This window comes from Rattus rattus, chromosome 3 (assembly GCF_011064425.1).
Source record: "Rattus rattus isolate New Zealand chromosome 3, Rrattus_CSIRO_v1, whole genome shotgun sequence".
NCBI classification, from domain to species: domain Eukaryota; kingdom Metazoa; phylum Chordata; class Mammalia; order Rodentia; family Muridae; genus Rattus; species Rattus rattus.
Window position 1 is genome coordinate 220,623,437 of NC_046156.1, and position 26,219 is coordinate 220,649,655.

A 26,219-nucleotide genomic window follows, 5' to 3' on the forward strand; every position below is an offset into this window, starting at 1 on the left:
CAATGGAATACTATTCAGCTATTAAAATTTTTCAGGTATCTGGATGGAACTTGAGAATATAATCCTGAGTGAGGTAGCCCAGCCCCAAAAGGACATGCATGGGGTATGTGTTCACTTCTAAGTGGATATTAGTGGACTATATCCATAAAATATAGAATACCCATGCTACACTCCACTGACTCAAAGAACCTAAAGAAAAAGGAAGGTCCAAGTGAAGAAGCTTGAATCTCACTTAGAACGGGGAATAAAATAGTTATAAAAGGAAGATGGAGGGAGGGAACTGAGTGGGAAGGAGAATAGGGAGGGGATTCAGGATCAGGTATGAGGAGGGACAGGAAAGATAGCCAGATGGCCATGAGAATTAATGGAAATCTCCAACTGACAGAGGTGGGGGTTAGGGAGCATCCTCAGGACATGGCAGAGACCTGGGATAGGGGACAAACCCAAAAATCAATGGCTACGACATTAACTGTTGAATAGACCACCTCCTGTAGCCAAGGAGGAACCCCAACGGACACCAACCCACCCACAAAACTTTTGATCCAAAATTTATCCTATCTACAAGAAATGCAGGACTGGGCAGGCAAGGGAGATGGTGCAGAGACTGAGGGAATGGCCAACCAATAACTGGCCAAACTTGAGACCCATTCCATGGGCAAGCACGAATCCCTGACACTATTAATAATACTTTGTTTTGCTTACACACAGGAGTCTAACATGGCTGTCCTCTGAGAGCCTCCATGCAGTAGTTAACTCTGACAGATGCAGATACCAAGAGCCAAACAGTGGATGGAGCTTGGGGACTCTTATGGAAAAATGGGAGAAAACATTGTGGGTTCCAAAGGGGATAGGAACTCCACAGGAAGACCAACAGAGTCAACTGACCTGAACACTTTGGCTCTCAGAGACTGAACCACCAACCAAAGAGCATACACAGGCTGGTCCTAGGCCTCACAGCACATATAGCAGATATGCATCTTGGTCTTCATGTGGGTCCAAAACAATTGGAGCAGGGAATATCCCAATAAGCTCTTGCCAGTTTGTGGGATATGTTCTTATAGCTGGGCTGCCTTATCTGTCCTCAGTGAGAGAGGATAAATCTAGTCCTGAAGAGATATAATGTGCCAGGATAGTGGGCAAATTGGAGGGGGGCAGGTTAAGAGGTGACTCCACCTTCTCGGAGGAAAAGTGGAAGGGGTATGGGAGGGAAGGTTTCTGGGAGGGGGTGACTGGGAAGATGGTAGTGAATGGGATGTAAATTGAATAAGTAAAATAAAAACAAATGAGAATTAAAGGAGATATTTTAAGCCTTTTGCTCTTAAAAGATTCCTTTAGTGAGAAGAAAACACTGAGGGTTTTCAAAATGTTGTAGCATCTGACTTACTGGCTTTACTTCTAGATAGTTATTCTAATGAATATTTATTTACATTTTTCAAGGATATTTTTTAAGTTTTTTGATATTATAAAGTTGAGTCCACATACTAAATATTAAATAAATATACTTCAATAAAGTCACTGACATGATGCAAAATAAAAATGTTTTAAAACCCTGCTTCTAAAGCATAAAATATGAGTTTATTTATATATAAAAACAATACTTGCATATCCAGGAATAAGTCTACAAAGTTATCCCCTGGGGGCTATGAATAATCTGATTTTGACTTTTGATCTTACCAAAGTAATATGAAATCAATATTATCTAAAAAGAAAATTTGATACTAAAATTTAGCATAAGATTTCCTATGGTATGGTAGTGCACATTTATTTCCACATTTGGAAAGCAGAGGCTCATGAATATTTGTGAGTTCAAGTCCAGCCTGGGTTACAAAGTGAGATCCTGTCCCAATAAAATAAAATAATAAAATTAAAAAATAAAGAGAAATTGCTAATTTAAAGACTGTAGAGATGGATGGCTCAATGGTTAAGAGCACTGGTTGCTCTTTCAGGGGGGTTTGGGTGCTATTCCTAGCACCCATATGACAGCTTACAACCATCTATAACTCCATCCCAAAGTCGTTTTCTGGTTCCCTTGGGCACAAGGCACAAAAGTAGTATACATACATACATGCATGCAAAAACACTCCTAAATATAAAAAGTAAAACTGTAAATTACTACAAAAATACTCCACCCAGAGAATCAAGAACCTTGTCTTGCCTACCTGCCTTGTGAAATATGTGTCATAGGTTTTTCAGGATAGAGTCCATGGCTCTTGGAGCATAGTGTATCTTTCAGTTTCTGAGAAACATAAGCAGTCTTTCAGGTAGTGAAGTATTCAAGCTGCTTTGTGGTTTTTCTGTATGTTCCCTTAGAAGTCAAGGAAGAATGAAAGCTTGACAGGACAACCATTAACCTACTGAGGGCGTTCCATCAGGTATCCTGGCAGTGATTTGAACCCCATGAAAAAATAAGAATGAAAAACCAGTGCAGACTGATTTTGTTAATCAGAATCAGATTCAGGGGAGTCTAATAACAGATGGTTTATTCCTAATGTATTTAAGCCCAGTATAATTTGGAAAAAAGTTTCCTGGTGTAGTGCAATCCCCATTACCCAGGGAAACATAATTATATTGAAACTCAACTCAGGATACATGTCATTTCTTCCAAGAAGATGTTTTCTAGAGATGTAATATTTTTACTAGCTTAGGGCCTATGGGTCTGTCCTGGTCTCCAGATAGTATAAAGATAATTTTGGCTATTATCCACCTCTGGCCCTGGTTGTAGGTACTTGATATGGCCTGGCCCAACAGATAACACAGATTACCAGGCTGTTAATCACTTTCAGTTCTCAACTCTCTAGATGGAAGAACAGGTTTTTCATCTTTCCCATTGGAAAGACAATCCATTATCTAGTATTCTTGCTTTCCTGGAGATCTGTGGGCTCAAGGACCTTCTTGCTGTGCTTCCAATAGCAAATATCAATGTCTCCTGGCAACTACAACCACCTAGTACAGACCATTGCCAATGGGAAAAAAAAAAAAAAAAAAAAAACTAAACTGAGGATGCTGAACTGGGCCTCAAGCAATATGACTGGTATTTTGATTTGAAAGTTTGTATTTTGGACATGTGAAGTGCAGGGAGGATTATCGGGGACCAGGAGACAATAGAGCTGAAATGCAACTCTCCATCAAGGATTGTGAAGGATGAACAGCTAGATTCTAGGGAGAAGTAAGAAGGGATTGCACTCAGAGTCAGAGGGAACACAGGCCTATCACAGCTTGATTTCAGCATTCTAGCTTCCAAAACTAGGAGAAAACCAAGACTATGCTAAGGGGCCTACTATGTGGCACCTGTTACAAGAGCCCCAGGACAGTATTGCATACTCAAAAGAATTAAGGTATTTACTATAGCTCAGAAAAGAGCTAAAAAGAAGGAAAAAATAAGGCAAAAAAAGTAAAAGAGAAGATTTAGTCATTTTTAACAGCATAAAGATGATAATATGAACAAATTTCCACAAGAAATGGGAGTTTGAAAGGAACAGCATCTAAATAATACATTTAGTGTGGGCACACTTGATGATGAAAATTCCCCTTACCTCCTTTCCCCCTCCTGTGTTCTGTAGGTGCTTTTATAGAATCCATGGAAATTCTCAGACAGGTTGGCAGCATAGGTGATGATAACTGTGCACACGGACCCAGCAAGGAGCGGCTGGGCAGTCAGCAGTGCAACTTGCTCATGAGCAGAATATTCCATGAGCTTCAGTGGTTCTTCAGGCAGCATCTCTTCAGCTCCTCTCCTGAGGGTGGCCTTAGATATTTGCAGCTGGTGACTGTGCATGATAATGGTGCTGGTGGGCTGGCTAACTGTGATTTCTACTTCTGTTTTCCCCCAGAAAGTCAGAGTGCTAAGGTTTGCATGGATCATGAGATCATAATGAATTGGGGTGATATACTCAGGAAGTCGCATATTATTCCAAGGGAATGAGGCCCCATTACTAGCTTTTGGAGATGCTGTGTCACTGTTCTGACAACAAGAAGGAGAAGACACAGCTAAAAAGGTCAATACTAGGGAAAGAAGAGAGGGCATGCTTGCAAGTGACTATTTGAGGACACCACCTTCTTGCTCAAATTACCTACAGGCACAATGAAAACAAAATATAGAAAAGCAAAAATAATAGTCAGTAGTATTCAATGTCATTATGACAGCATGTCAAAATGCATCATCAAACATAGATAGAATGTTTCAAAAGTTCCAGATATTTAAAATCACCTTCCTTTTGCCATTGGGAGCTCTCTTCATTCTGCTTATTTTTACTTGGACGCCCTCAACTGTGTATATCTGGGTAGCCTAAAATTTGTTACATAAAGTAGGCTGGCCCTCAACTTGTAGTTTCTCTGCCTCTGTCTGTTAATACAGGAATTGCAGGCACAACTGGCTTCAGACCCACTGGAAAGAATCATTTGACTTTGAAATTTTAACTCAATTTTAGTTAAACTAAGATGCTAGAATAAAATAGCAGTGTAGTAGGACAAATTCTACAAAAAAAAAAAAGAGGAACTATTAGAGTGTCTAGAGTAGCTCAATAAATGGACATTTGGGGATAAAACAGGCAAGAGTGGTCAGGCAGAGCACCATTGTTCATACACATTCAATCTCAGGGGAGTCCTGTTGTGCTCCATTGCCCTGGAATTAGAAACTTGCACTGCTGCTGCCATTTCTACAATGATGCCCTACAAGAGCTTCACCAGCTTTAAAGTTCATTTATCTGAACTGAAATGAGGTGTCCACAACACTAATCAGGGTGAAGAAACAACAAGAATCTAGACTGTTCAGCTTCTGCAGTCAGAGACCAGTCTTGCAGCTCAGCAATGCTAAGAAGATAGAGAAGATATTGATCATTCAAGTAGGAATAGAAAGCACAACATAGAGTAGTGGAGCATTTTAATAACAACAATAATAGTTTGGTATTGGTATTGGGAAGAATACAGCCATTTACAAAACAAAAGAGTAAGTCTAGCTGCAGTGCAAGGCCAGCATCTGATTATAGCCCAGAAGGACATGTTAGATTTGGAAAGAAGCATGAAATTCAAAGTGCTGTGTGTGGGGTAAGCAAGTCAGGAGCTCACTTCTTTTGGAAGACATAACATGGAGGAAGAATTGGTATTGTCTCCCATCCAAGTGCTTAACAGGTCTAACCCTGCTTAGATTCCTAGATCAGATGAAATCAGGTAAGTTAAGGGTAATATGACCATAGCCTGTACAACTCCTGTGGAATGAAGGGTATTCCAGAGAGACTTGTGGGAAAATGACTAACCCAAGAGAACATATATGGATTTACTTACAGCCTACTGGAAGTAATGCCACAGTCTATACATTTTTGCTGTATACAAATGTCATGGGATATAAAGATTATATGAACTTTATGATTGTTTGAAATCTATCCTCCAGAATCAAGCATAGTTCATTATCCTACACAAACCCATTTCTATCAGTTTTCCAAGGCTTCCTAAGAGAAGAGCTCAAGAGAATGATTGTAATTCTCTCAGACTTCTCTGGCTGCTGGATATTTGAACTACATTATAAATGGGGATCCCTAAAGCTGATCATGTCCCATTGGCCCAAGACAGAAGAAGGTGATATGAATGTGGCAGGTTCAAACAGACAAGTACTTTGTAAGTCCCTGGCACTCTCCGGCAGCTCAGAAGATGAAAAAGCTACAAGTGTTTTTGAGTTGACAGAAAGGATCATGAGCAGCTGGTGTGGTAAGGCCTCATACTAAGAACTTAGCACAAATGAGCTAGGGAGATTATACCTGTGTTTGAAGGCTTCAATACCAGGGAACCAAAATAGGGACAGACAGAACAAATGTCAATGCTTATCTACGGAAAGTCAGTGGGTATATGAAACAATTTCCCATAAGAATTTGGTCTTTCCTAAAAAGTAAACTATCTGCCTTATATTTGTACCTTATTTGAGGGAATAAGTTTAACATTATCAATAGGTATTAAATGCCACTGAATTTTGTGTTCAGCTTAATTCGGCATAGAGTTTTATCTTGAAACCTATGGCATTTTAGTGAACTAATTTTTTTCACCTGTATTTTTCTCTTTTCTAAAAAAGGACCAGAGAACTGTGTCCTTTGATCTGGTGATCCACAGGCACTCAGTGGATGTTTGGAACCGAGTCACTGAGATGCAGATTCTTCATTACCAGACTGGAAAACATCTCCAAAGAAGTTATCAAAGGCTCCTCTTCTCCCTAGACTGTTGAGCCAGGTAATCAGGCTCTCTATCCCCTGTAGGTTGATATCATTATACAGGTGAGGACTGGCACAAGTTAGGTCAAGGCCATGATTGGACAGGTTAAAAAAAATACAATTCTTAAATATTAAAACTTGACAATAGCTCTGCCATATTCCCTCAACTTTCATTTTGTAGCTTTTAACCATACCTTGACCTATTCTTCCTTGCCCTAGCAAAAACAGTTTGTTGTTGTGCTGTGTCAGGAGCCTTATGGACTGTGGAGATTCCTTAGCCTCCTTGCCCCTAGACTCACCCTAGCAGCTTAAAGTCAAGCAGTGCTGTCTTGTCAAGATAGCCTGAATGTTGCAAAGGATGTAAATGTTGAAAATGCACCTATTTGTTGTTTTTCCCTATATAAAAACTGGTTCTGGGGACTGTCTGGGGTCACAGCTCTGGATCCTGACTCCTGGCTGCATCCCTGATTAAAATCAGTCTTGGAGTATACATCCAATAAACTATCCACACCTGAATGAAATTGGTGTTTTAGTGGTTTGTGTGGCTATTTCTGGAACACAATAACTTTTAAAGGGAGAAAGAATTATGGGTTCATTTATTAACATGTTTAACTTTGATATCTAAAAGAAAACTCCCAAATAAAATTTCTAGGGGGCACTCTTAGCACAGATATAATGTCATAGCACTCCAGGCTGTTTTAATTTTAAGAACATTGTAAAATACTTTCCTTTTTCATGTGATGAAATGGAAGTTATCCATTGTTAATGTGTGGTACCTTCTATTACCTAACTTACTTCAAGCCAGAGAGTTTGCCATTTTAGAAATCTTATTAAAGCTGTATGTGGTGCTTCTGATTTCTCATGCTCCTTTGGAAAGTTAAAGGTAATTGTTTGGATGATTTCCCACTTGTATTAGGGCACTGAATGTAAAGCAATCTATGCTTTCAAACTTCCCACAGTATAATCCAAAGTTAACATGCACTGAAAATGACTCATCATGTCTGACAAAATATTTCAATGTAGAGTTAAAACTATGTAAATATACTAGAATTTTCCTCTTGGGTCCACCTTAAAAAGCTACCCATTCAAGGTACATTTCCAAATCTAATCAGGAAAGGGGAGGAGGTGGGAGCTTTGACAACTGTGGCCAATTTAAAAAGTTTTTAAACTGTTGACCATATATGGAGTTGACAGGAATTCTGGTTTTCAAAAGAAAACACAGTATTTCTTTCCAAATCCGGGTTACCCAAAGAACTGTCACCAAAAGTTTAACAAAGTGTGTTCTAGTGCTCCTTTCCTTCCTCTTAGGAAATTAACCATTCCAGCAACATACCAGAAAAGACACTCATTTTGCTCAAACAACCTCAAAGAAAGCTTTCTTTATAAAGGCTACATGCAGCCATGGGATCATGGAAACAGGATCCCGAGCAGGATCTGGATCAGGATTAGGATCCGGATGGGGAAGAGGAGGGAGAATGGGAGTGGGGATGGGGGTGGGGGGGGTGGAGGCAGATTCGGCACCGCACTGAGTACCGGAGCAAAAGAAGGAGCCTTCCGGACACTCCCTGACCTCCCCAGCGCTTCCGCTTATGTGGGAACAACACCCTCAAGGTGTTCTCCACAGGCTGCCCGGGAGATCCGCCCAGCCCTCCCTGGTCGCCATTAGGCTTTAGTGGAATGGAGCGCTGGCCAGTCTCCAGCAGTTAGGCGGAGCGTGGTCAGCTCCTGCAAGCTGCCTACCAGGCGGGCCGGCCTGCAGCGTACTACCACGACCCTGCGCTCCTAAGCGCGCTCGGACTCCAGCTCCGGACCCACTGCGCCGGTCCTGCCCGCGCCACCCCCACCCCTACCCTCAGCCGCCGCTGGGGCCCGTTTGCCAGAGCCCACACTCAGCTGCCCACAGTCCGGTACCGCGCGAGCCTAGCATTCCACCCTGCTGGACGGAGCCGCCTCACCTTCAGCACCGCCGCCAGTCTTGCCGCCCGGGATCGAAAGTGAAAGTGAAGCTGGGCGCAAGGGCGCGTGGGGCCAAAGCGGGCCGCAGGCGCGGGTCATCACCTGCTAAGGCGCTAAAAGAAAGCAAGCGCAAGGGTGCGGTCTAGCCAGGGCTACCGGGACTCAAAGTTAGGGACCCTGATAGGGAATGAATTCTCCAAGGTTGGCAGTGCACTAGGCAGGGAGGCACACCCACCAGAACATGGACTGTTTCTCCTCTTCTTACAGTGTATTTGATTTGTTTGCTAACCTCACTAAGGAAAGAAATGCAGCAATGTGCAAAGTTAGTGCTCAACAAGGTATTCAGACGTTTATTTAATCTAAAGAGAGGGCCCGGGGCGCCAGCATGGCCAGGCTTATATCCACACCTGATTGGTCGCTTACCCATGATCTCATTAGGCACGCCCCGGAGTGGGCAAAGACCTGGCACGAAGGCACTCTTGCACATGCGCACACAGTTAACTTCCTGAAAGGAAGTTGGATGGCGCGGCGGAGGCCAGCGCCATCTTGTTTTATTTTTTTTTTTTCTTTCTTTTTTCTTTTTTCTTCTTTTTCGGAGCTGGGGACCGAACCCAGGGCCTTGCGCTCGCTAGGCAAGCGCTCTACTGCTGAGCTTAATCCCCAATCCCCAGCGCCATCTTGTAATGGCGAAAGCTATCCTGGCTTTCCACGTGGGGCGCAGTGGAAGCCAGCGCCATCTTGTGGTGGCGAATGTTATTGCGGCCCTCTACAACCCATTGAATGCAGAAGATGTTCTCAGTGAGCTTGAGAGTCTTGCCCCCATCCCCAAAAGATACAATCCCGGAAGTCAAATTCTGAGTGTTTTGAGGTTGAGGATTAGAGATACTCCGGGACTTCTCTACCCCTAAAAAAGAAAAGACATTGCACTACGGAGGATCGTCATGTATGTATGTATATAAGTATGTATGTATGTATGATTTTCGACACAGGATTTCTCTGTGCAGCCCTGTCTTGGAACTCATACTGTAGACCAGTCTGGCCTCGAACTCACAGAGATCTGACCAAAGATGTGTGTTACCACTACCAGGCAATGTTAGATGGCTCAGTAGTTAAGAACCTGCTGCTCTTCCCAGAAACTACAGGATAGCTCACAACCCTTTATAAAGGGATCTAATGCCCTGACATGTAGGTACACATGCAGCACGCCTACATTTAAATAAATAAACAAACAAACAAACAAATAAATTTAAAGACAATTTTGCACAGAAGTAATAAAACACATATTCTAGTCCCTGTTCAAATATTATCCTGGCTGCTCCCCAGGCTTTTGCTTAGGCTTAGTTCTCAGTCTCCTGCCCACTAAGAACTTGGCATGCAAACCTCTGAGCATTGTTACTCAACACTGTTTTCAATGCTTCTTTTTTTTGCAAAAAATATGTACCTCAAGGGACATCTTTATTATAAAAATAAATACCCCAACCCCAGATTCAAATAGAAAAGAATTATGGGAAATATTTTATTAAAATTCAGCAGAATTGTGAGAGTTTCAGAATCTGGCAATTTCTGTGATAATATGATGGTTGGCATTACTGTGCTTTTGAAGTCCCCAAGCATCTCTAAGAACTCCCAGCTACCTTAGCTTGTTCAGGGCCTTGCATTGCATTATTTTACATTTTATTTTTATGTAATGGTTTCCCTTTTGTTACTAGTAAACTTTCCTTTGCCATCATTCAGTCTGTCTTTCCCCTCTCCACTTCTTCATAAGTCTTGTGGGTGCTAGGCATGTGGTACTCAACCATTGAACTATACACATAGCCATAAAGACATTTCTTGAAGATCAGTATAGCAGAAGCAAATAGAGCAGAAGGAGCTGATATAGAAGTCTCCTAAAAATACAGGAGGAAATATGTTCCTCTGTGAACTAGGCAGGAAAGAGCTGGCCAACGGGCGAGGAGAGCACACTGCACTGTGCACTGAGCTATGCACTCTGGCTCCGAGAGTTACACTGGCTGTGGTTTCATGTTTAGAATCAAAGAGCAGTGCAGAGTATAAGCATAGATTTGGAAGCATTCACTTCCAGTTTTAAAACAGTACCTGGGATTTTGCAAAGGCTGATCTTGGACTTCAGATTTTATGTTGTTATAGAGTCTATGAAATCAAAACTAAGAAAACTGCCAAACTTAGTAATTGTCAGAGGGAAGAGAAAAGGTACCAAGTTGATGACTTACTACCATTAGATAGTATATTGAATGCAAGCCACAGCTTACTTGCTTGCTCATTCTCTATCTTTCTATCTCCCTCCCCATAACAGAAAAAGCTACATTTATCCATTCATTTTTGATTCCACTTCTGATAATTCCTGCTACATGTGAGTAACTGTCTTAGTTAATATTCTATAACTGTGAAAAGACACCATGATCAAGCAAAACACACACACGCACGCACGCACGCACGCACACACACACACACACACACACACACACACACACACACACACACACACACACACACACACACACCACAGCATTGAATTGGAGGCTTGCTTACAGTTCCATTGTCACCATGGCAGGAAGTATGGTAGCAGGCTTAGCAGGCATGGTGTTAGAGCAGTGAAGAGTGGCATCCTGATCTACAGACAGATAGGGAGAAACTGAACTTGGTGCTGACTTTTGAAGCCTCAAAGCCCTGCCCTAGAGACACACTTTCTCCGACAAGGCCACACCTCCTAGTCCTTTCAAATAATGTCACTCCCTAGTAACTGGGCATTTAAATATATGAGTCTGTGGGACCATTCTTACTTATTCAACAACCACAGTAACCCACAGGCTTCTCAGTCCTAAAATTCAAATTTGAAAATACTATTGAAAATGAATAAAAGCTTTCTTGATATGCTTTAATAAAAAAATGACACTTTTTTTCGTTCTTACCTTTTATTTTAAAGCAAATTCAGTAATACTGACTTTATAATTAAGCCAGCATGAATCTTGAAACAGATTTTATTTATAGCATTAGAGTCAAAAGGCTTTCAAAATGTACCCTTAGCATACAAGCCAGCTCTCCAAGCCAACCAGGACGTGTCTCCAACATCTGTGTCCATTTGTCTGAATTGGAGGGTGAAAACAAATGCTAGAGCTCTGTGAACAATGTGAGCTACTGTCACATTTTTCAACACTGCGAATGGAACCTAGAGTTATAGGATAACCTTCAAGCAAGTGTACAAACTCTGAGCTCTGTTCTCAGCCCTACCTTACTGCCTCTCCATATTTTTTGCATATTTTATGTATTTACATTTCAAAGGTTATCCCTTTTCCCAATTCACCCTCCCCCATCCCCTCTACCCCTGCTTCTACGAGGATGCTCCCACTCCCACCCACCCATTCCCACCGCAACACCCTGGCATTCCCCTACACTGGAGAAAAGAAGCTTCACAGGACCAAGGGCTTCTCCTCCTCCTATTGATGCCAGACCATGCCATCCTCTGCTACATATGTCAGTGGAGCCATGGGTCTATCCATGTGTATTCTGTGGGTGGTGGTTTAGTCCCTGGGAGCTCTGGAGGGTCTGGTTGGTTGACATTGTTGTTCTTTCTATGGAGTTGCAAACACCTTCAACTCCTTTGGTCCTTTCTCTAACTCTCCATTTGGGATCCCCATGCAAGTCAGATGGTTAGCTGCAAGCATCCTCATCTGGATCAGTAAGGTTCTGGCAGAACTTCTCAGGAGACATCCATGTCAGGCTCCTGTCAGCAAGCACTTCTTGGCATCAGAAATGGTGACTGGGTTTGGTGGCTGCATATGGGATGGAACTCCATGGGGCACTCTCTGGATGGCCTTTCCTTCAGAGTCTGCTCTACACTTTGTCCCTGTATTTCCTGAGTATTTTGTTCCCCCTTCTAAGAAGGACTTAAGAATCCACATTTTGGTCCATCTTTTAAAAAATGACACTTTTTATAAGACAAATTTCAACTTTAAAAAAAATCTATACCATCGTAGTTATCATCAGAAAAAGAGAAATAGGTATAGATTAAAAAGATAGATTAAAAGAAGGAATATTTTTTTTTTCCGGAGCTGGGGACCGAACCCAGGGCCTTGCGCTCGCTAGGCAAGCGCTCTTCCGCTGAGCTAAATCCCCAACCCCAAGAAGGAATATTTTAAAGAAGGCTACTAAGTTCATAAGAACCAGTCATTTTATTTAAATGTTACAGTTTGAAAGTGGTCATATGTAATCTAGGTCACTGGATCCTCACTATAAAAAGGTTAAAGCCCATAGCCAAACAGTGGATGGATCCTGGGGACTCTTGTGAGCGAATACAAGGAAGGACTGAGGGCCCTGAAGGGGATAGGAACTCCACAGAAAAACCAACCTGAACCCTTGGGGCTCTCAAGAGTCTAAACCACCAACCAAAGAACATTCAAAGACTAGACCTAGGCCTCCCTGCTCATATGTAGCAAACGTGCAGTTTGACCTTCATGAGGGTCCTGACCAACTGGAACCTGGGCTATCTCAAAACCTGTACGTGGCCTATATTGTCTGGCCTCAGTGAGAGAAGAAATGCATAGCCTCACAGAGACTTGAAGTGCAGGGGTTGGGGACTTTGTGGGGGATAAGGAAATGGAGTTCCCAGGAGGGGTCCACCCACTCAGAGAAGGAGAAGGAGGAAGAAGAAAGGATTGTGGGAGAGGGTGACTAGGAGGGAGGCAGTGAGCAGGATGTAAAGTGAATAAGTAAAACAAACAAAAAAGGGTTGAAGCAATATTTTTCTAGAATGAAGAAATATGGGGGAGGGGTTGAAATGGTGGGAGATGGATTTAAAGGTATGCTAATTCAAAGGAAAACAGAAGGAACAAACAAACCTTAGGAGGCCTCTGTTATGGTCCATTTTGTCAATCTGGCTAGCGTGGTAATTTGGATGAAGATGATCTTCATGTGCTTATACACTTGAATTCTTGATTCTAAATTGGTAGAACTGTTTGGAAGGATTAGGAGGTGTGGTCTTGTTGGAGAAAGCATGTTACAAGGAGTGAGCACTCTCTGTCTCATAATTGTTGTCTCAAGATGCTTCAGCACTATGCCTGTGTGCCTGATGTCATGCTCCCTGCCATGATGATCAGGGACTCGCCTTCTGAAACTGTAAGGCACCAATAAACTCTTCTGTAAGTTTCCTTGGTCATGATATATTCACAGCAATAGAAAATTAACTAAGACTGCTGGATTGAAAATTGCCTGGGACAGGAGCAGCATATCTCAATTTAAGAGAAAATTGACTAAAGGGGAAATGATCTGTCCTCAGTATAGATGGGATTATTCCATCAAGTAAGTATTAGGATGGGATCAAAGGGAAGCACCTAGAAACAAGATATTTTATTTCCTTCTATCATGTCTTCCCTGCCATGATAGACTGAAACATCTAAAGTTGAATGCAAATAATAGTAATAATAATAATGATAATAATAATAATAATAATAATAATAATAATAATCCTACAAGTTGTTTTCCAAGGTCTTAGTAACACACTGTGGGATTCAGCTGTGCTAATTAGGCTATACTCTTGGACTTTGCAGTCAATAAAGTCAATAAACCCAATAAGTCTGTGCAAAGAACACACAACTCAGTTATAATATTTATAAGTTGAATGCCTTGGTTGGGCAGATTTACCACTATACTACTGCATTCCCTAACTATGAAACCTCTTGCTATTTGTGGCTTCTTCAGATCATGTTTTTGTCCATCTTCCTTCCATCTCCTCTTCCTCCATCTTCTCCTGTCTCCTTGTCTCCTGCTCTCCTTCTTCTCTTCCCCTCTCTAAAACCTTTTATCCCACCTTTCCCTTCCACTGCCCAATCACAGACTCTAGCCCTTTTTTGACCCTATAAAAAGGGAAAAGGTTTACATGAAATCACCTGAGTATGTGATCCACTTCTTGTTGGGGAAGCTCCTTTTGAGGAAGCATAATTAACATCAAAATACAAACAGCACCAGGGCAGTCCACAACATTTTCCTCTTTTTCTCCAATTAAAAGGATCTTTTCTCTCATATAAATTGAGCACAAGTATTACAGTTAATAATTTATAAAGTATAAGATATACTCAACACCCAGTCTATCAATTTTGTCAATTTTGATAAAGCACATGTTTTAAGAGTAAATTTGAAACCCTATCTCTATTTGTCTATTCTTTTAATTTCTATGGTATTACTATATCCCCCCTTTTCTTTTCCAAACCCCTCTTCTTTACCTAAGAAAGAAGGATAGAAAAGATGAAAGGAAAGGTAGAAATCCCTGAGTCTAAATTCTCTAGTTCCCTCCCTATCCAAAGCTATAACATTTGTATTCTTTAAAATGACAACATACCTATAATACATAAAATAACCAGAACTATCCACCCCAACATAAGGGACTGGGAAAATGGTTTTCTTTTATCTCTTTCCAGATGAATTGGGATGAAGAATTCTCTCCTGGAGACCCAAAGGGAAATAGGAAAATTGGTTTGTCAAAGGAGAACTATCTGGCATCCTTTGCCTTCCAGTCACTATGTGCTGAGAAAGTTTATTCCTTAGCTGACATCTTGACTATGACACTCTGAAAGACTGGATAGGCAAACTAGCTATTCTGAAAAAGTTCTGGAAGTAACTGTTTAAAAGAAACTGATTTGTTGTAGTTGAGGTAGAATCAAACAAGGAACTGGAATGGAAAGTCCCAGTCTCAGAATCACAGAGTGTGAATTTTGTCAAGGCTTTCTCTTCTCTTATCCTGCAATATACAAAACTTATAAGCAAGATGTTCTGTAAAGACATTCAAGTGGAGTGTGCAGGGTGCACATATTAGTTAATGAAGATCAATAAAGAAGGACCTTTCTTCAAAGGTTAGTTTTATTAATAAACAATAATAATGTCTTTTTGCCATGTGAAGGATGGCATAAACGAAACTTTACCATTCCTGTTTGACTTTCTCAAACTTTTATAGTTCTTCAGGGGGTCTCACCCTGTTATATCAGATCCATATCACTCTGGATGGGATCAAGAGCCTCTTTTCCTTCCATGTCAACACAAAGATAGAGTCTTTCTCCCAAAATAGTATATCTTTCGTCCAATAGCTGGAAATCATTAAGCATGTAGCTTGACCTCTCTCCCAGAGGAATTTTAATAAAATCACCAAACTCAAAATCACACTCTTTTTGATAATGAAAACAATTCAAAACAATCTGAACAATATTAACCATTAAGACAATGTTTCTCCTGTCTTCTGACCTTTCAACCTTCATGAGATCAAGGCCTAAATTATTATTTAATCTCTGTCTGCTTGCTGTATAAACCTATTTCCAGGCTCTATTTGCCGTACCACACAAAGAAATCTCTGAAATTCCATGAGTAGACCATGTTCAAAGATTCTGAGAAATTGTACTGGCAAGATTTTTTCAAATCATCCCTAAAGCATTTTTTTTCATTCAATCTCCCTAACTTTTCCCTTCTGTAGAGCTTTGCTGCATCTACCAACTGACTCAGATTGTCATGCTAACTCCTTTGCCTTTTCTCTTCACCAAGAGAACTATTGTAAATGTGATGCAGATTCTAGTATTTTTGCCATATCCTTCCAATCTTGGGAGATTACTCAATTTTTAATGGCCCAAGAAGTCATAATTTGTTTTACAAGTGGACAATGCATTCCAAAATTAGTTACACCTTCAATAAATTTTCTTAGTTCTAAGACATCCATTGATTGTCATTTGAATTCCTTTTAACACTGTGAATGATCATCATCTGAAGGTCTTTGATATATACTAACTGGATAAAATAAGTTCATTTTATAATAACCTTTGCTTGACTTTCTCTAATTTTATCTTCTGTCTCTACCTGAGTATTTTCCTTAATTGAAAATTTAAGAGACCTGCCTGGTGGACTCAAGACACACACTCACAGGAACAGATGAAAGCCAGTGGACAGGAATGACTACACATCTGAAAGCAGACCACTCTGTTGCCATAACTGGCTGAAGAAAACAGGAAAACAGGTCTGCAGCACTCCTAACACACAGGCCTATAGCACAGTCAAGCCACAGTCAGAAATAGAGGAACAAGGTAACACCAGAGACAACCTAATGGCAAGACAAAAGTGCAGGAACCCAAGAAACAGAAACCAAAATATCATCAGAGCCCAATTCTCCCACCAAAGCAAACAATGAATATCCAAACGCACAAGAAAAGCAAGATCTAGATTTAAAATCACATTTGATCATGATGATGGAGGACTTTAAGAAAGACATTAAGAACTCCCTTAGAAAAATGCAGGGAAATATAAATGAACAGGCAGAAGCCTATAAAGAGAAAAGGCAAATATCGCTGAAAGAATTACAGGAAAACACAATCAAACAGGTGAAGCAATTGAAAATGGAAATAGAAACAATAAAGAAAGCACAAAGGGAGACAACCCTGGATATAGAAGATTCCATAGAAATCATCGACACAACTGTCAAAGATAATGTAAAAGCAAAAAACTCCAAGCCCAAAACATACAGGAAATCCAGGACTCAATGAGAAGATCAAACCTAACGATAATAGGTATAGAAGAAAGTGAAGATTACCAACTCAAAGGACCAGTAAATATCTTCAACAAAATCATAGAAGAAAACTTCCCTAACCTAAAGAAAAAGATGCCTATAAACATATAAGAAGCCTACAGAACTCCACATAGATTGGACCAGTAGAGAAACTCCTACACATAATAGTCAAAGCCCCAAATGCACAAAACAAAGAAAGAATATTAAAAGCAGTAAGGGGAAAAGGTCAAGTAACACATAAAGGCAGACCTATCAGAATCACACCAGACTACTTACCAGAGACTATGAAAGCCAGAAGATCTTGGACAGATGTCAGACAGACCCTAAGAGAACACAAATGCTAGCCCATGTTACTATATCCAGCAAAACTCTCAATTGACATAAATGGAGAAACCAAGATATTCCATGACAATACCAAATTTACACAATATCTTTCTACAAATCCACCCTACAAAGGATAATAAATGGTAAAGACCAACCCATGGAGGCAAGCTACACCCTAGAAAAAGCAAGAAACTAATCATTTTGCTGCAAAACAAAGAGAAGAAAAGCACACAAACATAATCTCACCTACAAATATGAATATAACAAGAAGTAACAATCACTATTCCTTAATATCTCTCAACATCAATGGACTCAAATCCCCAATAAAAAGACACAAATTAACAAACTGGGTATGTAATGAGGATCCAGCATTTTGCTGCCTACAGGAAACACAGCTCAGAGACAAAGACAGACACTAACTCAGAGTAAAGGGCTGGAAAACAACTTTCCAGGGTCTGAAAAAGCAAGCTGGAGTAGCCATTCTAATATCAAATAAAATTGATTTTCAATCAAAAGTCATCAAAAATGATAAGGAAGGACAATTCATATTCATCAAAGAAAAAATCCACCAAAATGAACTCTCAATCCTAAACATGTATGGTCCAAATACAAGGGAACCTACATACATAAAAAGAAACCTTATTAAAGCTCAAAGCACACATTGCACCTCACACAATAATAGTAGGAGATTTCAATACACCACTCTCATCAATGGACAGATCATGGAAACAGAAATTAAACAGAGACATAGACAGACTTACCGAAGTTATGAACCAAATGGATTTAACAGATATTTAGAGAACAAAAGGATAAAACAAAAGGATATACCTTATTCTCACCACCTCATGGTACTTTCTCCAAAACTGACTGTATAATCAGGCACAAAACAGGCCTCAACAGATACAGAAAGATAGAAATAATCCCATGCACCATATCAGACCACCATGGGCTAAAGCTGGTCTTAAATAACAATAAGGAAAGAACGCCCACATATACATGGAAGTTGAACAATGCTCTACTCAATGAAAACCTGGTCAAGGAAAAAATTAAATTAAAGACTTCTTAGAATCTAATGAAAATGAAGACACAACATACCCCAACTTATGGGACACAATGAAAGCTGTACTAAGAGGAACATTCATAGCTCTGAGTGCCTGCAGAAAGACACAGGAGAGAGCATATCTCAGCAGCTTGACAGCACACCTAAAAGCTCTAGAACAAAAAGAAGCAAATACACCCAGGAGGAGTAGAGGGCAGGAAATAATCAAACTCAGAGCTGAAATCAACCAAGTAGAAACAAAAAGTACTATACAAATAATCAACAGAACCAAACGCTGGTTCTTTGAGAAAATTAACCCTTAGCCAGACTAACCAGAGGACACAGAGAGTGTGTAAGTGATCCCAAAAGTTCTACCAGAGAACTACTAAACCTGATAAACACCTTCAGCAAAGTGGCTGGGTATAAAATTAATTCAAATAAATCAGTAGCCTTCTTCTACGCAAAAGTGAAACAAGCTGAGAAAGAAATTAGGGAAATGACACCCTTCTTAATAGTCCTAAATAATATAAAACATCTTGGTGTGACTTTAACCAAGCTAGTGAAAGATCAGTATGATAAGAACCTCAAGCCTCTGAAGAAAGAAATTGAAGATCTCCGAAGATTGAAAGATCTCCTATGCTCATGGATTGGCTGGATTAATATAGTAAAAATGGCCATTCTACCAAAAGCAATCTACAGATTCAATGCAATCCCCATCAAAATTCCAATCCAATTCTTTATAGAGTTAGACAAATCAATTTGCAAATTTATTTGAAATAATAAAAAACCCAGGATAGCTAAAACTACCCTCAACAATACAAGGACTTCAGGGGACGCAGTATCCCTGAATTGAAGTAGTATTATAGAGCAATAGTGATAAAAACTGTATGTTATTGGTACAGAGGACAGGCAGATAGACCAGTGGAATAGAAATGAAGACCCTGAAATGAACCCACACAACTATAGTTACTTGATTTTTGACAAAGGAGCCAAAACCATTCAATGGAAAAAAGATAGCATTTTCAGCAAATGGTGCTGGTTCAACTGGAGGTCAGCATGTAGAAGAATGCACATCGATCATTCTTATCACCTTGTACAAAGGTTAAGTTCACATGGAACAAGGACCTCCACATCAAAACCAGATACACTCAAACTAACAGAAGAAAAAGTGGGGAAGAATCTCGAACACATGGGCACTGGAGAAAATTTCCTGAACAAAACACCAATGGCTTATGTTCTAAGATCAAAAATTGCCAAATGGGATCTCATAAAACTACAAAGCTTCTGTAAGACAAAGGACACTGTTGTTAAGACAAAATGGCAACCAAAAGATTGGGAAAAGGTCTTTACCAATCCTACAACTGTCAAAGGGCTTATAGCCAATATATACAAAGAACTCAAGAAGTTAGACGGCAGGAGACAAATAACCCTATTAAAAATGGGGTTCAGAGCTAAAGAAAGAATTTACATCTAAGGAATACTGAATGGCTGAGAAGCACCTAAAGAAATGTTCAATATCTTTAGTCATAAGGGAAATGCAAATCAAAACAACTCTGAGATCCTGATTGAGGTAACCCAGACCAAAAAGAACATGGGTATATACTCACTGATAAGTGAAAATTAATCAAAAAGTACAGAATATCCAGGATATGACCCATAGACACTAAGAAGTTTAACAAAAAAAGGGGGACAGGGACAGAATCAGGTTTGGGGAGAGTGGAGAAGGAGAGAAGCCCAGAGGTCCAGAAGAATAAATGAAAATATCCAGTTTCTGGCAGTTGAAGGTTGGGGGGGCTTGTAGAAAGTTCCAAAGACCTGGGATATGAGAGACTCCTGGGACTAAATGTGAGTGATCTTAGTCAAAACACCCAACAGTGAGGAGAGGGAACTCAAAGAGTCCACCTCCAGTAGATAGAGTGGGTCCCAAGTGAAGGGAACTGGTTACCAACCCACAGTCAAAATTTCTGATCCAGAATTGTTCCTATCTAAAAGAATTACAAGGACAAAAGTTTAGAAGAGACTGAAGGAAAGGCTGTAAAGTGATCAGCCCAAGTTGGAATCCATCTTGTATTGGGGTTGGGGGGCAGCAAGGCCTGAGACAATTACTGATCTTACAGACAGGAGTCTAGCATGGCTGACCTCTGCAAGGCATTACCAGAAGCTGACTGAGACAGATTCAGAGACCCAACCATTGGACAGAAGTCAGGGACTCCTATGGAGGTATTAAGGGAAGGAGTGGAGGAGCTGAAGGGGAGGGCAAACCCATAGGAAGACCAGTAGGTCAACTAACCCAGACCCTTGGGAACACTCCAGGACTGAGCCACCAACAAGGAGCATACACAAGCTGGTCAATGGCCTCCAGCACATACATAAGACTGTCTAATCTTGTCTAAGTGAGAGAGGATGCACCTGATTCTGGAGAGACTTGAGGCCCCAGGGAAAGGATATATCTGGGAGGTGGGGAGCACACTCTTAGAGGCAGGGGAGAGGGAGAATGTGATGAGGAACTGGGGAAGGTGGGACTGGGAGGGGAGGGTAAGAAATGGACCGTAAATAAATGAAATATTAATTAAAAAAATAAAGATGCATGTGATTTGCTGTTTGATGTGTATAAACAACAATCCGTGTGTTTCTTGTTATCAATTAAGTTTTATCGTTAATATGTGTATAATGCTGTTAGGAGGTACAGGATGATATTTCTATACATGTTCAAACTGTGTAATTAAATAGCTATCCAATTTTCTTATCTGACAGTGTAAGGAAATGGAACAAGATGGCTTACCTGGTAAAGGCTTTTACTACTAACCTGATGACCTGAGATTGATCTCTGGACCCGACACTTTAGAGGGAGAGAAATGAATGTTGCAAGTTGTCCTCTGACCTCTACTTTCTCATGGTTGCATTTGTGTACCTACCTCCACAAAACACAATAAACACATGAGATGTTTAAGATGGAGATCAGACTTCTGTGTTATAAAGCAAAATTCCTAAAACACTGCTTGGTATATGGCAATCTCTGATCCTTGGCAATACCTCTCCTTCAGGAATGTCTTCTGCTATATCTCCACACGGGAAAGGCAAAAGTATGTGATGAAGATGTGAAAAAATAAATCAAATCTGTCTCTGTGACTCGGCTGCTCTCTAATTCTCAACATGGTATAGAACAGCTCTTCTCATTTCATAATGTATCTAATTCATGTTGAAATTACACTAGTAAAATTTGAGATATACAAATACTGAGGGATGATAATGTATTCATTAATATTAATTGTCAGTATGACAGGATCTAGAATCACTTAGGAAACAAATCCCAGACAATGACTCTAAGGGAGAATTATGACTGTCCTAACTAAAGTGAGAATACTCTGAATGTGGACTACACCATTCAATGGGCTGCTGTCATGAATAGAATAAAAAGGAGAAAGTTGAGCCGAGCACAGCATTCATTTCTCTGCTTGTAATGCAATGTTAAGATGAGTTTCACACAGTTTGTAGTCATGTCCTCCCTGTTAAATAGATAATGTCTTCAAAGTGAGAGGCAAAATAAACCTTTTATTCATCAAGTTTTATAAGAGGCTATGATTTGGGAAGAAAACCCCAGACTCAAATAATATGCAACAGGAAAGAGTGTTTATTTTGTAGATAACCTGCCAGCAGGGAGGGGGGTCTACCATTCATCTGGATGGAAGACAAAGGTATGGAAATTTCAGGGTCAATTTTAAGTCTGTTAGGGTAGGAATGGGTGACTTTTATCTTTCATTCCTATTATTGATTAGTTCTATCTCCAGGAGTATGGCTGCCTTTGATTGGTTAAAGCACTGAGGGATTTGGGGACTTTTGCTACTTAATTATACTTGTCTCAGGCTAGCTTGTGAGTCAGCTTTTACAGCTTCTGATTGGTTGCCCATGAGGTTGGCTCAGACTAGGCATCTTCCTGATTGGCTGCCAGCAAGTGGTATTTTTTCCTGGAATTGACCGTTTTCAGTCTTTTTCAGTTTTTAGAAACATAAATTTAGGGCTATTCTCCCAAACTGTTGGTTTTCAGCTTGTCAGCAGCCTGAGTCTGGCTCACTCAGTCTTCTCAGCTTCTTTCATCAGATATTTTCTTACGTCAAAAAAAAAACAAAACTAATATTGGTAGTAATTAGGTTTACTCATTTCTACATTGAGAATGTCTTAAAGCTTAACATGAAGATGGACAAGAGTTCAACTACCAATGCTGGACTGGGATGAGGGCAGAGAGAAGGTGATGAAAAAGATCCAAGAAATTTTGAAAAAAAACAATTCATTATATATTCCTGGGTTTTGCCTTTTGATCTGCAGTTTGAGATGACTCCGACTAGAGAAAATATAGACTTCAGCCTAGTGTTCCTATAGATCTAATATTTCACTATACAAGGAACTTGTTTAAAAACTGAGAGATTGACTTGGTAAAGTGTACTGTGAAAATATAAAAACCTGAGTTCTTATCTTTATCACCCATATGAAAAAGCTAAGTTTGAGGTGTTGTTTTTCCATCTTACCAGAGGCAGGGTTGAGAGGACACACAAACGGGGTTTCTTAAATTTGTCCTTGTTATATGAATGTGTCCTTGTTATATGTTGGAGCATCTTTTTGGTATATGCCCAGGCGTGTTATAGCTGGGTCCTCAGGTATTACTATGTCCAATTTTCTGAGCAACCTCCAGACTGATTCCCAGAGTGGCTGTAATGACTTGCAATACCACCAACAATGGAGGAATGGTACCCTTTCTCCACATCTTCACCAGCATCTGGTGTCACCTGAGTTTTGATCTTTGCCATTCTGACTGGTGTTACATGGAACCTCAGTGCTGTTTCGATTTGCATTCCCCTCATGACTAAGGATGTTGAATATTTCTTTAGGTGTTTCTCAGCCATTCAGATTCCTCGGTTGAGAATTCTTTGTTTAGCTCTGTACTTCATTTTTAATATGGTTATTTGATTTTGTGGAGTGTAACTTCTTTAGTTCTTTGTGTATGTTGGAGGTTGTGAGGTTTTAATTACTGTTTATATTTCATTAGATGTTACATGACTGTTTACATTTATAATCTTGATTTATCTTTGTTAGATGTTATACATCAATAAAAGTATCCACTTCTTTTAAATTTTTCAATTTATTTGAAAATATACAGTGTTAAAAAATATATAGTGTTAAAATAAAGGTGCCTTGAAACTAGAGATATTTCTCACTTAATACTGCCTGCTCTACTTCTAGATATCCCAAGTAAAATTACTAGCACAAAGTCAGGTATAGTATAACTACCCTTTACTCCAGCACAAAGGGATCTGTCACCTTCTACTGGCCTTCATGGCTACGTTTATACAGAAAAAATAAACTTAAATCGACAATATATATAAGCAAATGAATGAAAATGAACTGTATCTTTAAAGATATACTATATAGCTCAGCAGAATTGATACCTCAGCAAGCAATAATTGCTGCTATCAAACCTGATAACCTGAGATCTACACCCTGGACCTACATTATAGAACAAGGGACCTAGTGCCTATAAGTTGTGGATTGACTCCCACATATGTTACATGGCATATTTGCCTATATACATCAATAAGCACAAGTTAACAATCATTAAACATTAAAAAATGATTGCTATCATTTGGTAATGTTTTCTTTTTAAATATTCACTATTTTATCAAATATCTGTTGGTTATATTCATGTATGTTTTCCTGGATTTGTTATTGACTGCAGAGACGCAATTTTTTGTTATACTATCTCTTTCTAATATTTTTCTATACTTCCTCATTTCAAGAATGTTTTGTCATTTATTTAAGAAGTATTGTTTGTTTTTCTTGTTTTGCATAGACAATAATACCATTTACAAATTATTAATGATAAAGAAAGTTTTTATATTTATCTTTTAAAAACACTATAGTAATTACTTTTTCTTTCTAAAATAGCTTATTCTTTTGTTCCATGTTAAAGAAAAATAAGCTTTGAACAAGATGCTGATCTATAGATATAGAAGTATGTCATTTAGAGTCATTTTATTACTATATTCCTTTAGAAGCAAAATAATATTAGGCTTTTCTCTAGGATCCATGACCTACAAGTCTCTGATACTTGCTTAGTTTAGAAGCTATACATATGGGCTCCATCACGTGAATTGGACTTAATATCTAATTTTTTAGAAGTGGCTAGTTATTTCAACAACATCCACTATTATTTCACCACTTAGAATCCCCTAAACCAATAAACACTGACAGTACATGCTGGCAAACCAGGAAAGAGGTACATTTATTTATCACTGATAGAAGTGGAAGCCATTAAGAAAATAAGTGTGGTCATTAACCAGGAAATTTAGAATTCATCTACCTCAATATTCGACTATACAACTTAGTAAAAAACTCAAGGACTTTATATTTTCCTCATTGATCCATATTCATGGGTACCCTATTCACAATTTTCAGAAATTAGAAATAGCATAGATGGGTTTTTAGCAGGATTCCCAAATCCGAGGACCCCTGCCCGCAGCAGCTCGCTGCTCCCAAACCCCATGGGAGAGAGACCTCACCACCTGGACAGGTGGGCACTCCTGAGACCGCAGAGCGGAAGAGACCACCAACACTGCCCACCCCTGCCCACATCCCTGGCCCAAGAGGAAACTGTATACAGCCTCTAGGTTCCCTTGGATAAGAGCACAGCAGCAGCAGGTCCCTTGCGTCTAAGACAACACTGGAACCTGAAGAGGCCGACCAGATAAACAGTTCTCTGCACCCAAATCCTGTGGGAGGGAGAGCTAAACCTTCAGAGAGGCAGACATGCCTGGGAAACCAGAAGAGACTGCACTCTGCCCACATTCCAGAGGAAAACACCAAACGCCATCTGGAACCCTGGTGCATGGAAGCTCCTAGAAAGGGCGGCACAGATCTTCCTGGTTGCTGCCACCACGGAGAGATCGTAAGTAACACCCCACAAGCAAACTTGAGCCTCGGGACCACAGGTAAGACAAACAGTCCTGCTCCAAGCGACCTGCCTAGTGAATTCAGGACAGGCCCATGGCAACAAATTCAGACTTATAGATAGGAAAAACTACATGCAGAAAGCAGAACACTCTGTTCCCATAACTGGCTGAAAGAAAACAGGAAAACAGGTCTACAGCACCCCTGACACACAGGCTTATAGGACAGTCTAGCCACTGTCAGAAATAGAACAAAGTAACACTAGAGATAATCTGATGGCGAGAGGAAAACGCAGGAATACAAGCAACAGAAGCCAAGACTACATGGCATCATCGTAGCCCAATTCTCTCACCAAAGCAAACATGGAATATCCAAACACACCAGAAAAGCAAGATCTAGTTTCAAAATCATATTTGATCATGATGCTGGAGGACTTCAAGAAAGATGTGAAGAACTCCCTTAGAAAAACAAGGAAAACATAAATAAACAAGTAGAAGCCTACAGAGAGCAAAAATAAAAAATCCCTTGAAAGAATTCCAGGAAAACACAATCAAACAGTTGAAAGGAATTAAAAATGGAAAATAGAAGCAATCAAGAAAAGAACACATAGAAACAACCCTGGATATGAAAAAACCAAAAGAAGAAAAGGAGCCATAGATACCAAATTCACCAACAGAATACAAAGAGAAGAGAGAATCTCAGGAGCATAAGATTCCATAGAAATCATCGACTCAACTGTGAAAGATAATGTAAAGCAGAAAAATCTACTGGTCCAAAACATACAGGAAATCCAGGACGCAAGGAGAAGATCAAACCTAAGGATAATAGTTATAGAAGAGAGTGAAGACTCCCAGTTCAAAGGACCAGTAAATATCTTCACCAAATCATAGAAGAAAACTTCCCTAACCTAAAGAAAGAGATACCCAAAAGCATACAAGAAGCCTACAGAACTCCACATAGATTGGACCAGAAAAGAAATTCCTCCCATCACATCATAGTCAAAACACCAAATGCACTAAACAAAAAAGAATATTAAAGCAGAAAGGGAAAAGGTCAAGTAATGATATAAAGGCAGACACCAGAATCATAAATAGACTTCTCCATTAGAGACTATGAAAGCCAGAAGATCTTGGACGGAGTGTCACTAAAAGACCCTAAGAGAGAACACACAAATGCCAGCCAGGTTACTGTGTCCTGAAAAACTCTCAATTAACAT

The 26,219-nt window shown here is 39.9% G+C and overlaps 2 protein-coding genes across 4 annotated transcripts in view; both read right to left on the reverse strand.

Annotated features, from left to right (window-relative positions):
- The window catches only part of Erap1 (endoplasmic reticulum aminopeptidase 1), a 38,577-nt gene extending 30,305 nt beyond the window's left edge, over positions 1–8,272 (reverse strand). For all 3 annotated transcript variants that reach the window (XM_032899109.1, XM_032899110.1, XM_032899108.1), the window contains exons 1-2: positions 8,150–8,272; positions 3,534–4,070 (exon numbers count right to left, since the gene is read on the reverse strand). In XM_032899109.1, the coding sequence (XP_032755000.1) occupies positions 3,534–4,024 (491 nt within the window). In that variant the 5' untranslated portion in view covers positions 4,025–4,070; positions 8,150–8,272. The remainder of the gene's footprint in view (positions 1–3,533; positions 4,071–8,149) is intronic.
- Mctp1 (multiple C2 and transmembrane domain containing 1) overlaps positions 1–26,219 on the reverse strand; it is an 865,685-nt gene that overhangs the window by 779,665 nt on the left and 59,801 nt on the right. The gene's annotated exons all lie outside the window — the stretch shown is intronic.